This window comes from Talpa europaea (assembly GCF_964194135.1).
Source record: "Talpa europaea genome assembly, chromosome: 15".
Taxonomy (NCBI): Eukaryota; Metazoa; Chordata; class Mammalia; order Eulipotyphla; family Talpidae; genus Talpa; species Talpa europaea.
In genome coordinates, this window is record NC_140083.1 from 11644410 (window position 1) to 11660695 (window position 16286).

Below are 16286 nucleotides of genomic sequence, written 5' to 3' on the forward strand. Positions count from 1 at the left end.
TTATATAATCTTATAATGCAGCTACTTCAATAAAAAAATGTTCTGAGGGGAAAAAAAAATTCCCCGGTGCCCGTTTTGATGCTCATTCTATCTTATTCTGTGTGAAAGGTAAATAGGCTGCTTACACTTGTGGCCCCTGCTTGCTTCTGGAAAGTTCCTTTAAAAGACGCGTTTTCTCCAACTCTAACTTCTCCTTAGTTTGATGGGACAGGCGGAATGGAGGCTGCAGGGGCGGGGCCTGCAGGGGCGATGCTTCTGGAAGATGCTTCTGGACGCCTCGCAACGCCTTGCAGTTTCAGCGCCTCCCAGCGGACTGTGCATTGGCTCCCCCTGGTGGCCGCTACGAGAACAGGCAGGCCAACTCCGCCTTAGGCTGGCTGCTGGCTCTTCCCGGGAGGCTTGGTGTCGGCCCCCGAGCTGCCAGGGTTACCCCTCCTTTTCGGGTTCTCCTGGGGCAGCGGCATCTCTGATTGATGACCCATGGAGAGGTCTTTGAGCCTGGAGGATTTCTTCTGTGGTTGGGCCGGTTTTAATAGCTTCTCTAGAACATGTGAATGAACAGTACCAACTTTTCATGAACTCAGGTGTGAAGTTTTGCCCTTCATTTCTTCAGAAACCTTTAAATATTTTGGATAAACGACACAGAATTGTTTAGTAAACATTAAAAAGGTGGCTCTACAGAAAAATAAAAAGAGCAAAATGCAATTTGCAACGACACAGAAAACATGAAATAGCTCCGAATAAATTTAACAAGAAATCTGTCCAATATTTTTATTTAGAAGCTTCAGATTTACAGAAACTAAGATTTCAGAATGTAGCAAGACATACCATATTTAGAATGGGACAGCTCAATGTGTAAATCTCTCAATTCTTCCCCAGCTGAACTGGGGAACAGTGGCAAGACAATTCTAATGGAAAGCCCAATGCTTGGGAAACATATCTAAATTTTCACAATGATTCTAAAACTCTGTGTGCAAATAAGAGCTTAAAATAATTAGGGCAATTTGAATGTCATATTATTTAAACATATTATGAAACTATAATAGTAATAATAATAAAATACTACTGGCAACAAAAGCATCATCTTCTCCCTGTGTCCTCCCAGGGCAGAAGGGCCACCATCCACCTGATTGAAAGGCTCTGTCACTTCTTGATTTCTTCTGACTACACCTGGGTCTGGTCTGGACCAGGAAGTGGGTCCTCACCAGACAAGAACCTACTTGTGTCTTGATCTTAGACTTCCAGCTTCCAGAATTATGAAAAAAAAAAAAAAGTTATTTTGAGAAGGAAGGGGAGCAGGACATTTACAACCTAGGGTCACAGTGAGAACAGAGTCCCACGGGCTGTCAACAGGGTGGATACCTTGTCACCTAACTTTTTTTTTTAATATTTATTTATTTATATAAGCACTGGGTACAGTCAGAAGCACAGGAGGGTGAGAGAATTCACCAGAGCCAGAGCAGGGAGCAGAGCAGGCAGAAGGACCGAAGTACACTGCTGAGGGGAGCAGCGGGCGGCAGGAGAGGTCTGCGCGCCATGTGGGACCCTCCTCCGGTTGCCGGGGAGCAGCCGGGGATCGAACCGGCGCTGCAGAGGCTGCGGGCAGCTTCACAACCCAGCGCTCAACCGCTGCGCCACCGGGGAGGCCCGTCACCTAACTCTTGAATGCCACAATTTTCTTTGAGTGGACCCTAAAAGGGACACAGTTTTTGATGTCAGCAACACAAGGAACAAAGAGAGTGATGAAGAGAATAAAGAATGGAATAAATTGCCGGCACTGCAAGAAAAAAGAAAGAGTAACCGAAGAGGAGCAAGAGGTGAAGTGAAGATCAAGCTTTACAAAAAGAAAAAGGTCTTATTCATCTAGTTCCGCTGAAAAGGACACTTCAAAACAGAAGGAAAATAAAAAAAGAAGAAAGAATAAGATCAAAAAGAGAAGCATTTGGACAAAAAAAGAGAAGAAAGGAAAAGCAGTCTTCTATCAGTTATAGTTATGAAATCTTCAAAAAGGAACTGAGAATTTGGCTTGGGCTACTAAATTAAGAATTTTGGTTTTGAAAATTATTGGACCTTTATTACGCTTTGCAAGAGATGGCAGCTTTTTCCATATTAGAAAAAAAATCAGGTGGTTTATCAAATAAATAATGCCTTGATAATAATGGCCCACTATTTGATATAAAATTAAGTTACCTTACCCCAAAATAAATTCCAGAAAGATTAGAGTTACATATAAGGAAATGAAATGTTATATTTAAAAAATTATAAGAAACTGGAGAAGAGTCTAAGCAAGAAAACAAAAGGGTAAATTTTGAAAATGAGTGATAAATTTATCTGAATAAAACATGAGCTTTCTATATGTAAAACAAAAACAAACAACACAGAGCAAAAGAGAAAATCAGGAACACAGTTATAGGGCAAATGAGTAGCTGGGAAAAATGCTTATAATGCATATAGCAGACAAAGGAGGAATATTTCTAATATGTAAAATGCCATTAAAATCAACAAAAGGCACTGGTGAACTTTTCAATAAAAATAGGTGAGATCTTGAGACCATCCAGAGAATATTTCAGTCTTTGATTTGTTAACATCAACGGATCTTTCTGAACATGCCTGCCTCTTCCAGACACTCTGGCCCTTGACTTTGCTGACATACCCTCCCCCTGACTCCTGTTGGAGCCCTCTGACTGCTCCTTTTCTGTCTCTTATCTCTCTTCCTCCTTTTCTTCTTGGCTTCTCTGTGTTAGAGCTCCTTAAGGCTCTTCTTCCGCGGCTGATTTCACTGTACACGTGTCCTTGATGTCCAGGTTTCATCCCAACCACACTTGTCTTCTGAGCCCCAGATCCACATACTCAAGTGCCTGCCTACCTCTCCATGTGGCTAATCTCCAAAGCTCCTCTAACCTCAAAGTCTGAAACTAAACTCAGGAGCATCCCTCAAAATTTAAATTCTCTTCCAGGGACCATCTCTCAATTTACCACTTTGGATTAATCCACAACACTTTTCTTTCCTTAGTCCCTTCTCAAATCGATTTCATCACTGAGTCCTGACATTTTTTACATTCTAAATGTTTCTTAAAATTATGTTTGTCCTTCAGCACCTTTGCTTTTATCCAGGTGTCATGGCTGCTGTACACAGTTGTGAAGGCTAATGATAGGTCTTTACAGTTCTTCCAGGTCTTTTTAATAACTGCCTCATTTATTTTTGTTGCTGAATAATATTCCTTTGTATGAATGACATACAGTCTATTCATCTATGAAGGATATTTGAGTTTCTTCCAGCTTTTGATGGTTATAATGCTACTATAAACATTGGCCTTATGTGGCCTATTGTAACAGCTTTGTGACTAGTCTTTGCTACTTTTGTTTTTATCCCTATAACATCTGCTTAGTAGTCAGAATGAACTTTTAAGAATGTCAGCTTGATCACGTTACTTCCCAGACTGACTGCTTCAATGCCCTGCTGATGCGCTTGTACTGAAAACTAAACTTCTCAGCTTACCTGACAATGCCTTGTATAATCTGACCCCTGCATGTTTGGGTAGCATTATCTTGTAAGATTCTTCCTCTTGACCTTTAGGTGCCAGTCACTTGGACCTCTTTCCATCCTTTAGTTACCTCCTGCCTTTGGACCTTGGCACCAGCAGTTCCTTCTGCCAGAAATGTCCTTCCACTCATATTTGTACTTGCTCTCTCTGCTCTTCAGCCTCTGTCTGTCAACTCTGTCGGGTCATGCCTTCCTGCCCTAGAGCCTCTATCCAGAATTTCCCACATTTTACCTCAAAACCTTCTATTCTTTTTTTTTTTTAAGATTTATTTATTTTATACAAGAACCGGGGTACAAGCCAGATGCGTAGGAGGGTGAGAGGATTCACCAGAGACAGAGCGGGGAACAGAACAGACAGACTGATGAAATACACCACTGAGGGGAGCAGCGGGCGAGACAGGAGAGGTCTGCTGTGCCATGTGGGACCCTCGCCGGCTGGCCGGGATTGAACCGGTGCTGCGGAGGCTACAGACAGCTTCACAGTACAGCGCTCAACAGCCTGAGCCACCAGGGGAGGCCCAACCTTCTATTCTTTTTTAAATTCTCAGCTCAGTTGTCACTGCCATGGAGAAACCTTCCCCAGTTCATGTCACCTTCTTTTTGGTGGTTCTTATCATAGTCCTAATTTATTTATATTTGTTTATATGATTATCTTTCTCCCCACTCCCCACCTCCTCTGACAGCCCAGCTGGCAGCACCCAGGTCTGTTTGGGCTCATCCTTTCTCTACTTACCAGGATGGTGCCTGGCCCACTGCAGGTATTCAGGGGCTTAGTAAGTGGTTATGGTCATTGGAGGAATTAATTCACTGAAGAAGAAATACCAGATTTCATTGGTTCTAAGAAGGAGGCTTATCAAAACCTAACATTTCTGAAATAGGGCTTTATTTTGCAGTTGATGTTTTCTCAGAGTTGGTGAAAAACATTTAAATTATTAATAAATACATTTCGGTGTTTTGTTTTGCTAGTAAAGAAAGGAAAATTAAAACAATTTAAAATGTTATTTTTCGGTACCACATTGGCAATGATTTTGGGAAACAAGAGTGATATTGGTGAAGGCATAAAGAAATAGGTACTATTTCATGTAACAGTAAGAATTTATATTGGATCAGCTCATATTGGGCATTTATATATCTCCACTTTGGCAATCTCTATCCAAAGTCTTAAAAGTATTGACATCCTGTGGCTTATTTAATTTCTAACAGTTGCTCCAAGGAAATAATCGGGGGCTGCAGCCTCGTCTGTTCTGCTTGGGGTTTGGAGCTGAGAAGCTGCTTCATTCATTGTAGATGCTTGTTAAATATTTGCTCTGGGTGTGAATGGACATCCACAGACAAGTTGGCAGAAAGAAAGCAGGATGGTATTCAAGGTCTGGGTGGTCTACAGCTTGAGCAAAGGCATGGATGAAAAACAGGGACTGTGTTTGTATCAAATACATTCAATTCAATAGATGAAATAACTTGAAATGTAGCAAATGGACAAATGTAGAAATTTAAATATAGGGATGTTTGGTAAGAGTGATTCTGAAAATGATAACTTTGTAGTACTATGTATTTAATTAGGTCTTCAAGTTCAAAAATTCTGTTTATTTACAATATGTTGGTGTATAATAACACACACAACACACACACACACAGTTTGCTCTGTATTTTGTTCTTTCCATTAAATCCAGTAATTCAAAATAGTCACAACAGAGGGCAGAATTGTGTAAGATATTTAAATGCCTTTTTCTCCTTGCCTGAAAATCTCCCCCCAAGTTAATTATAATAATACCCAGATTGAACTAGAGAAATACACTTTTTCCTTCTTTCTAGCTTTAGAAGTTTACATACCAACAACATTATTTTAAATAATTATAGTTTTTCATGCCCAAGTTTAAAATACTTGGTAATGCATATAAACCTTAATAAAAGCAAAATACTCATAATTTGAGAGAGAAACACAGAAAGATGGATGATGTATTTAACTCATGATTCAAGATTAAGCAGTGGGTCCTCCTTGTTCCTTTCAAATATGCTTTAGTATTATTTACCTTTCTTTCCCTTTTAGTGCTGGAATGCAGGCTCTTTGAGGTTACTCCCACTGATAAATGCCGATTACTGTTCTTTATTGGGAGATTTTTGAAGTTCATGGGCAAGATCAAAGAAGCAAGAGAATTATTCTTGGATGTTGAGGACATGTTAGTGAAGGTAAAGTGAGATATAATTGTAAACCCTTCAAATGTTATTCCTTTTGTATTAGCTGTTTTCAGATACAATTTACCTTTGTTACTTTATGATTTAGTCCAGAATAGAGGAGTCAGTTATGTTCATCAGTGATAAAGCTGTGATTTCAATCCATCCCCCAAACTGTGCATACACATATGTGATGTACTATATATAATATGTATATATAAAATAATTTTATTGATTTTCCATTGATTTACTGAACTACATAATTTTTTAAAAAAAATTATTTTATTTATTTATGCATATAAGAACTGGAGTGTAGGCCAGAGCGGGGAGGTGAGAGGATTCACCAGATATAGAGTATTGACTGAAATCCACTGCTGAGGGGAGTATGGGGTGAGACAGGAGAGGTCTGCTGAGCCTTGTTATTATGTGGATTAGCTCCCTGGCAGGAGATAGGTTGAATGTGCTGAGACTTTAACCCCTGAGCCACCAGGGAGGCCCCTGAACTACATAAGTTTAAGGGATGCAACTTCTCTTTTATGTGTGTCTAGGCCTCAGCTCACCCACCACCACATTTCTAGTGACCTTCCCACTGTCAGGGTCAGGCCCTCTCCCTTTCCCTCCTACTGCTTCCTGCACCTTCTACTGATCACTGTGTTGTTTTTTTAAACAGAGTTAGCATTGTTCTGGTTGTGATTTTTTATTTTCTAAACTGTGCATTAATGCTAACAAGCAGTAAATAAGGAGGAGCCATTATAGAATGAATGAATACCAATAGGTGTCATTTTTTTTGGGGAAAAGACAACATTCATGAAGCAAAAAGGGAAATGTAGTAGTGGGTTGAAATGAACTCAAACCACCCATTAAAGACTTAGTTGTAATTTCATGAAAATATTGGGAAAAGTTAATTGATTATCTTCTCCCTGTATTGATTTACTTTTTCTGAAATGTAAACTTTGATCTTTGTTGAATACAATGGAAGTGTTACTTCTACAACTATGCTTTCACTGACATTTAACTGCCTTTATAAAATTATAAATTTTTACTGATTTCAGTAGCATCTGTATTTCCTGAGCAGTGTAACTTGAGACAAACTGTTTTTCTTTTGAAACAAAGACCTTCAGATTTTCATATAGCTCTGCCCTCTGTGTTGACACACATCTTCACAGAAGGAATTCTTACAAAGAGATTTATGAGACTCAACTTGCAAGTCCTTCTATGGCCGAGACCATGCTCATTTACCAATTTATGTATCCTCCATGCCATAGCCTAACCTGTGGGGACTTTGCAAATATGATGAATGGATCAACAAGTCAACTTAAACTTGCATGTACTTCTTCTCCTTAGAAGGTAGTGAGTAGCACACGGGCTGTTTGAACTGAGCCAGATCTTAAGTGCCTTGGCACTTACTGCTCTGTGACCTTGGCAAGACTTCTAACTTCTAACTCAGTGAGTTCTCATTGTTGAAGATTCTTATGCCTGTTGTGTGGGGCTATTAACAGAGTCAAGTAAGAAAGTATACAAAGTAAGAAAGTATACAAAGTATATTTAGTTGGCATGTAGTAAGGTCTTAAGACTGGTAGCTATTTTGTTATTATGACCAATGAGTTACAAAGAAACTGAGCGCAGGTTAGAAATCATAGAAGAATTTGATTTAAGCTATTTTGATCACTGTTTCACCTTTCCGGGAATAGAACGTAATGATTCTCTGGTATCTGATAATTGTGGAATTTCTATCATGCTAATTTATTTTCCCCATGAGGTCTGCATTTTCATCACCAACATGTCTGAATAGCACCAATTATTTTATTAAGTAATCATTGAGTGCCTGATGCAGTCATTCATTCATTAATTCATTCATTCACTCATCCATCCACTGACTCATTCATTTACTCATTCATCCATTCACTCAACTAACATTTTTTTGAGGATCTTGTTTGTCCCAAGCGCTGTGCTGGGGGTTGGTGTGACAGCAGAGAGCAAACTGATAGCAGAGAGCTAGGCAGACCCAGTTTCTGCCCTCAAGGAACTCCCAGGCTAGCCGTAAGTCCCTGCCAACCTCTGTGTCAGTGATGAAGCTCACCTCTGGAAATACGCCATTGTGAGGGGGTGAGGCTGGCTTTGAGGGAGTGGTGCCAAAGCTTAGACATTCCAAGAGATTTTCCCACTTTCAAACCTTCCTTTCAGAGGCATTAACCTTATGATTTTATTCTCAAAATATTTTTGCAACAATTCTTTGAAATAAGCCACCATGGAAACAATGAGAAGAATTTTCTGAAGACATTTCCAAAAGAGAAATTCTGAAACTCTTAGGCACTGATGATTACTTTGAACCATGTGCTGACATTCTTGAGCATTCTTGAGGGAAAAAGATGTGATGTATATATTCTCTGCTATGCCACTTTTATGATTTTTTCAGATTAGTTTCCTTCAAAATTTTATTTATTTTTTCATAGAAGAACTGGGGTGTAGGCCAGAAGTGTGTGTGGGGGGGTGAGAGGATTCACCAGAGACAGAGTGGGGAGCAGAAAAGGTGGATCTACTGAAATATACTGCTGAGGGGAGCAGCGGGCAACACAGGAGAGGTCTGCTGCGCCATGTGGGTCAGCTCCCTGGCCAGGCATGGAACTCAGGTTGTAGTGGTGATAGCACTGAGACTTAACTCCTAGCCACAAGCGAGGCCCTTATTTCAAAATTTTAGTGCAGTGGATTGTAACTGGGAGGCACCCCCCTGCCCACCCCTTCCCACACCTGGAAATATTTGGCATTGCTAGAGATATTTTTGCTCATCCCCACTTGGGGGTATTGCTGCTGGCAGCCAGTGGGCACAGAGGCCAGGCATGCTGCTAAATAGCAGGCAGCGCAGGGCCCCATAGCACAGGGTCTTCCTGCCCAGTGTCCAGTGCTGCTCAGGTCTAGAAGCTCTGATTTAAATGGTGTGTTTCTAAGAGAAAAGTCGGTCTCACTACCCTCCCACTGGTTTTCACAGTAGGTGCTGCTGGTGGCAGGAAAGCAAAGGAAGCCGTTTTGAAGGGCCTTCTGTTTATGCGGCAGGGGTGTAGCTGATCAGGAGCTGTACTGGCCACACTGGAATTCCAGGTCACATGGGCAGTGTTTTTAGGTGTGCACTTGAATTCTGGATAATCCCTCCTCTGGCACCTTTAATATGTGCAAGACATCATCATGGCATCCTTCAAACATTCTTATTGCCACTAACTAGCAACTTATGAAACATTTTCCAAAATTAATTTTCTGTTTGCAACATCTTTCAATAAACTCATTGTTTTGTAAATATTTGGAATTGCTGTGACATGTGCCATCTTTGGCAAGGTCATTACAAATTGAGACTTTCTCAGGCAGGTGTCAACGGTCTTGCCTGATGGGGCAATGCTGTGTCTCCTCAGGGGGGGTTTCTTTCCCATTTTGTACAGATTCAATCCATGAGGGAAATGCTCGTCAAGGTGCAGAACACTATTGGAGAACTCTACCTGGAGTTAGGGTTGACCCAGGAAGGGTTCCAGTATTTCCAGAAAGCATGGTTGAAAATGATGGAATTTTCATCAAGCAACTTAACAGACAACCAGGACTTAGTGAAGCAAAAAGGTAATGGCGGACACAGCGGGGGGGACATCCTTCTGCGTCTCACAGTCAGAGTCTCCCCAAAAAAGACGGGAGAGGATATGTGTGCTTTGTTGGCTTGATTTTGGGGGCAGTGATTGGCACAGGAAAGTTAGCCAGAAAAGCACTCTTCCGGCAGGCCACCCTTTCAGATGGCCCCGGGTGCTTGTGATGCGCCTCAGAAAAAAAGGCTTTGATCAGGAAGGGGGCCATTCAGAGCTCAACTTTCTGGGTTCAAATCCCACCTGTCCACATCTAGTTCTGTGTCTGCAGACATATGCCAGCCTGTTTGGGTAACAGTTTTCAAATTTGGAAGGGAGGAATCACAATGGCACCTATGTTGCAGGTTGTTGTGAGGCTGAAAGCATTTATAAGAAACTGAAAGCCCCTGGATGGGTGCTGGCTGGTGGGTAAGTTGTGCCACGAGAGAGGTGCCATTATTTTATTCTCTTGATGCCCAGGGCTGCTGTAGTCCCACTGCAGGGCAGAGGCAAAGGGTGCCCAGTGAACTGGGGTATTCAGCATACTTGACCTGCTGATTCCACTCAGACTAAAGGGCTCTACTTGTGTTATAGTTAAACAACTATCAATTAACTTTTACTGTGTAACAAACAACTCCAAACTCTGACTTAATACAGTAGCCATTTATTATTGCCCAGGGGTCTGTGGGTGGATGGGGGTCCCTCCTGTCCAGGGTGGGCTCATGTACGTGCTCGAGGTCAGCTGGTAGGGCCCAGGAGGCGGGCTGGTCTTGAGACCTTCTTTTTGATGTCTGGCACCTGACTGGGTGCCAGATGGGATGAAGGGTGAATGTCCCCAGGAGGGTAGCTGAGCCCGTTCACCAGTGGTTCATACTTGGGTGCAGCGCTGGCCAAACACTCCTCGCTCTGCTCGGCTGGTCCGAGCACGTCCCCAGCCTTCGTGTGCAGGTAGAGCAAGATTCCACCTCTTGAAGGAAGGAAGCCTGGGGGGACCCTGGTGCAGGCTGTCATGGAGAAATTTTGCAATCTACCACCAAGGCTACAGAGCAAGGTCACCTTGGGCAAGCTATTTACCCTCTCGAGTCTCATCTATAAATTTATTTTTATGGTAATTGTTATCACCTGCTGGATGCTTACTCAATGGAAGGCCTATTAGCTTGTGATCTCTTTTATCTTCCAATACACCTCATGTAGAATGTGTTGTTACTCCCAGTTTACAGATGGGAAGCTGAAGGTCAGAGAGATTAAATGACTTTAACTTCCATTGGGAGCATAGCTGGGACTGGGAGTTTGGCCAGACCCCCTGACCTTAGATCCTGTCTGTAAATCCTCGCTGTCCAGGATTTTTGGAGGTGAACGTGGATGCTCAAGGCGTGGGGTCATTAGCAGCAGCTTGAAGGGAAAACACTGGCTTTTCAGTGTCCCCACATAGCTCAGGCAGGGATTCAGGACCCGGGCGTGCAGATGAAGAGGGATGGGGTGGGGGTGAGGACTCCATCCCGACCAGGGCCTCACTGGTTCAAGAACTACCAAGCACCTGTTGAGTCCTGCACAGTGACCAGGACAGAATCAATAATCAGCTCTCAAAGGGGGTGACACACAGCACTCAGGAAGGCAATGGATCAAGAATTCCAGGTCAATACAGCCCCCAACTATTACAACATTTCACTGAACAAGAAGCCACCGCCTAATGGAGACCTCTGTCCCGAGGTGTGCAGCAGGCCGTGCTGGCTAGGTATGTGTGATCACCCTCTGATCTCTGCGCAGAGATGCGTTTCTCAGAATGGGGACATTTAGGCTGAGAGCTGACAGGCTGCAGGGTCACCTGTGAGAGGGCAGGGGCATGGCAAGTGCAGAGCCTTGAGGCGCGAGAGGATTTTGCTCTGGCGATGTACAGAGACTGGGTGAGCACAGTGTGGAGGGCTCTGGACCCAAAGGGCCCAGGACGTGGGGCTTAACCGGCATCTGTGTTGTATTCTCAGTTCAGGGGAAGCCATTGTGGGGATTTAGGGTGCGGGTGGCAAGTGTGACTTCTGTTTGGAACTCACTTTTGCTGCTCCATGGAGGATGGAGTTACAGGGTGGAGAAGACTGGATGTGGGGAGACCAGGATGTGGTCTGTGGTTGCCCTGACACCCACAGGCTCACAGTGGTGGGGGAAGGGTGGGGGAAGGGTGGGTCCTAGGCCATGAGTGGAAGGGATAGATGCTTCTTCATCAGTTGATGGTAATCCCTTATCATTAAACCTGGATTCCTAAGCACAGGGAATTAAATCTGCTTTTTTTTTTTTTTTTCATGTTAGTAATATTCTAACACCTTCTGGGAACATTATTATGTTTTTTTCTCTTCCCATAACAAAGTACCACTTAAAAAGCTCTTTTCCACACCCTGTGCAAATTTTTTAAACATTGATTTTTCTTTGGTTTTTAAGAGAACACTTTCTATGTTAGGAGTCTGTATCATTATCAGAATATACAACTTTCCATAAAAGGGCAAAATATTGGCCTTTGCTGAGAGTCTGTCCCCAGGGCAGTGCACATCTAGGTCCAGCCTCTTATTTTTTGTCTGGTTTTGGGGACTGATCCATGTGCTTCCTTTTTAAAGGCTGTTTCAGTTTAATTCTCTTACTGCCAGACTGCACCAGCCGCCTCCTGGAGAACAGGGCTACCAGAAACAACTGCTTCCTCCCCATCCACGTTCTCACTCAATTTCTGACCCATTCATTTGCAAAACAGACTCCAAATTTGGTTTCAATCTCTTGTCTTAGCTCCTTGGCCCTAGAATTGCTGTGCACGCACAGATTTGTTATATGAAAACTTACTCCCATGGAGCATTGGTCAGGAACTGATGTAAGAAAAAATCCTGGCCATGAGCAGTGATGAAGAAATGATGGTAAATCCTCTGCCTATTGGCATTTTAACTCTTTTGTGGGAAAAAAAAGCTTAAGCAGCACCTTCACCGCTGAAAATGTGTTCCCTGCAGGCAAAGTGCTGAACAACTTGGCAAAGTCAGCATCTGAGGAGTACTTGAAAGAAAACAACATTCTGGATTATGCTACTGATATTTCCAGCTTGTTGGACAACAACCCCCGCGACCAAGCTGACATGAAATACACCGAAGGTGTCCTGATGTAAACATGTATTTTTTTCTTGAGAATTGTCTTTTCTGTACTAGCTTTGATTGTTAGCTTTTAGGTGTTTGATATACTTAATCCATACTTGTTAATCCATTTCCCACTTAACTGATTGTCTCAAATGCTGAACTTCAGCATTTTCGTCCCCAAGTTCAGTGGTTCTCCAGCTTCTGATTGTCAGAACTTGGGGGCTGCTATTAACAACCAGTGGGTAGATACTGGAAACACCCTCTAGTGCCCAGGACAGCCCCAGAGCTAATTATCCAGTACTACATGCCGATAGTGCTGAGCTGGCACTCTTGTTGCACACACATCTTATAAATCTCTATTATTACCAACAGCTCTGCTGCACAGATTTTTATATAAAATAAAGGATGTTGAAGAGAGTTATTTTTGATAGCACGATGGAGCTAGGCCACATTTATCATGCTAGTAAATAATGCACATATGTTTTATTTTCAGATTAGCAACTGGAAACACTTGTCTTGCAATGACAAAATTTCACGAGTGCTTAAATATAAGAAAAAGTTTGTTTGGCAAGAAAAACATGCTAGTTGGAGAAGTTCTGGAAATTTTAGCTGATTTGCTGTTTTTTCCACTAAGAGATTATCAAAAGTAAGTTTTTATGAAATGACATAAGTAGCGTGTCTCCTTCTTTCCCCCCAAAGCTACCAGTGGCAGGGAGGTGTGGGGCCCTCTACTAGGCAAGTGCCACTTATTTGACTTCAGAAGTCTGAGGGCCTCACCATGCCCGTGGATTTGGTCCTAATTTGTTTTTCAAGTTGCCAACCTTAAGGAAACCAAAGGGGATCTCTTAGCCCTTGGAGAGAGTGGAGGTTCTGGCAGAAAGAATGGTACAAAGGAGTTTGATGCCATTGCTCTTGCAGCATCACCCACAGACCCGTGAGGAAGAGGTTTCAGGACTAGATTCATCAAGTTTCTATTTTTTTTAAATTATAGGTTTATTTATTCATGTGTACAAGAACCGGGGTACAGGCCAGAGGTGCGGGAGGGTGAGAGGATTCACCAGAGACAGAGTGGGGCGCAGAACAGGCAGACGGACTGAAAGCACTGCTGAGGGGAGCAGCAGGCGAGACAGGAGAGGTCTGCCGCGCCTGCAGAAGCTGCGGACAGCTTCATAGCGCTGCGCTCAGCCGCCTGAGCTGCCAGGGGAGGCCCTCATCAGGTTTTTAGATTCTTGTTTACCTGGCCATGGGAACAGCAAAGTTTTGTCCTTGAGTCCTGTCCTGTCTGTTCTGGGACCCATCCTGTCTCATGGCCACTTCCTCTCTTGACAGTTTGTATGGGAGAAGGCTCTTGTTGAGTCCACAGAGAGTCATATACACCACTCCCCTCCTTTGGCTGGACTTCTACGCTGTTGTAGCTGATTCAGCTGACTGACTGGCCATGGGCCCTCCAGCTTAAGTTGTGAAGTTGTGAAATTTTGGGGTTTGTAACGTCTCTCCCTCTCTTCCTTGTTCCCTGTGTCACCTTCTACTTTCCTCAAGAAAATTTCCCTCTCACCTCTCCCCAGGAAGGTGACCTCTTCCAGCTTTTTCTCCTGGGAAGAATGTGATGTTGGTAATCTCTAACATTTAAGGGCAAATCAATAGTTAACCTTTATTTAAGAGAGTTTACTTTTAAAGGAGTAGCCCAAGTAAAGGAGTATCTCAGTGTAAAATTACCAGCATTTAGAGTGTTGGGGAATGCTGGACTCTGGCATCCAGTTACCTGGGTTCAAATTTTGTTTCTGCTGTTTAGTGACAGTGAGAACTTGGGCCCTGACTTAACATCTCATTCAATTCCTCACTGGTAAAATGAGGATGGTAATTGTATCTTCTTACATGTGAAGTGCTTAACAGAAAGCCTGAGATATACCGAAAGATTTCAAAACATTGAGTGCTTAGTTTTTGTTATTTTGCTCTCCAGCGGGTAATTTTTGAGGCACGTGGAACCATATCAACCTCTCTTTGATCCTTTTAAGACCAACTTAGTGAGCAGAGAACAGGAATTTCTTTAGAGAAGCAAAAGACTTGATAGAACCATTGTCTTGTAAAAAAAAATAAATCTAAGCTGGTAGTATAGTGACTGAGTCATCTCTACTTCCCGGCCTGTGCTACCTCAAATCCAGAGCTGCTAGAGCATGGAGTCATGAGACACCTCATATTGCTGAGCTGTTTCTCCAGCATGGCCTCTGTATCAGAGAACCTGACCAGACTTGGATGCCTTCTTCCCGGGCCTCGCTGTCAACAGTCAGCCTTCTGAAACAATCAGGAAAATGCCTCCAAAATGTATATAGATCCTTGGTCCTGGTGGCCAGGAACCCTGAGACAGCTCTCATGCTCTACAGAGGTGGTACCAGGGACCCCGAGAATCTGGAATGGGGGTAAGGTAGGGTTGGATAAATGAGGTCAAATTAAAAAATTAAAAGTAAAAACACAGGACAGAGAAGAATTAACAAACTGCCTTGTAAGAGGGACAGTGAGGTGTTCTCAGGGAGATAAATGTCATCTACTCTGTCTCAACTTTGTAGCCATCATCGGCAGCTGTCTTTCCATCACTGTCTTCTTCAGGGTCAAGTTTATTTACTTCCTCAATTCTCATTCACTGTTGTTTGACATTTACCGCCACCCAAACCCATCTTGTCTGCTGTCAGGATGTCCCACTGTGTCCTTCTGCACTTCAAGCTGGTTGGCCCTCTCCCGCTTCTGTCTCCAGGGTGTCAATCACACCCTTCCTGAAATCACACCCTCCTGCTTTCTGAGGAACCTTTTCTCACGGAGATCTTCTCAGATTGTGTCTTCTTAGTTTCTCTTACGGTCTTCTCTTTCTATCCTAGCCTCCTGTCCAAATAGTGGTTTTCTCTTGGGTTCAGTTCTTGGGCTCAATGCTTGCTCTGAGCCCCTCAACCTCACCCATGTCTAGGGGGCTTCAACCATTACATCCTAAGATGATGGGGTCTTCCTCCATCTTCTCAGATCTCCATCCTGTTTTCTGTAGTGTCTCAACCAAGTTTCATTCCCACTGAATGTGCAGGAGGATTCCTTTTTCTGCACATCCTTGCCCATACGAATTATTTCTTGGATAAGGGCCATTCTAGCCAGTGGGAGGTGACATCTCGCTGTGGATTTGATTTGCACTTCCCTAATAATAAGCAATGCAGACGCCTTTTCTGTGGCTGCTCGTTGAACGAATGACTGCCATGCTCCCTCAGTGCCAAACGCTAATGAAATTTCTCTTTTCTAGATTCATAAGGAAGAAAGCGATTGAATATTATAAACAAGTGATAGATATAAAGGAAATCGCATGCACTCTCACCAACTCTTTGCTCATCAAGAAGCAGCTGGGCATCAGCCTAAGCGATACCTTGTGTAAATTAGGTAACTGCTCTGACCTATGTCTATTAAAAGTATGTGGCTTTCCCCCATTCTCTCACTTGCATACTTTGCTTCTTTAAAAAATAACTCTTCAATTTTGAAGCAAACAACTCTTGTCCCACATACTTTTAACTTAATTTGCTACCTTAATTTGTTTCCTTTCCTCATTTAAAAAAGTGGTTAGTCTGTTTGGGCTGCTATTAACAGGATACCATATTCTGGGCACTTAAACAATAGAAATTATTTCTCACAGTTCCAGAGGCTGGGAATTCCAAGTTCAGGGTGCCAGCTGCTTCAGTGCAGTGCCCGGTGAGGTTGGTTCTGCTCCCTGGTTCATAAGTGGCATCTTCTCCCAGTGTCTTCACAAGGCAGAAGAGAGGGGTTGGGAGCTCCCTGGGAGCTCATTTATGAGGGCATTAGTCCCATTCACGAGGGCCCACCCTCACCACCTCATCACCTCCACCT

At 43.0% G+C, this 16286-nt stretch overlaps 1 protein-coding gene across 1 annotated transcript in view; it reads left to right on the forward strand.

Moving 5' to 3' along the window:
- The window catches only part of LOC311184726 (putative tetratricopeptide repeat protein 41), a gene marked incomplete at both ends in the record, with an annotated part of 52365 nt that overhangs the window by 22238 nt on the left and 13841 nt on the right, over positions 1-16286 (forward strand). The window contains 5 exons of the mRNA XM_084254916.1: positions 5592-5731; positions 9145-9316; positions 12294-12441; positions 12907-13059; positions 15691-15824. Of these exons, the coding sequence (XP_084111042.1) occupies positions 5592-5731; positions 9145-9316; positions 12294-12441; positions 12907-13059; positions 15691-15824 (747 nt within the window). The remainder of the gene's footprint in view (positions 1-5591; positions 5732-9144; positions 9317-12293; positions 12442-12906; positions 13060-15690; positions 15825-16286) is intronic.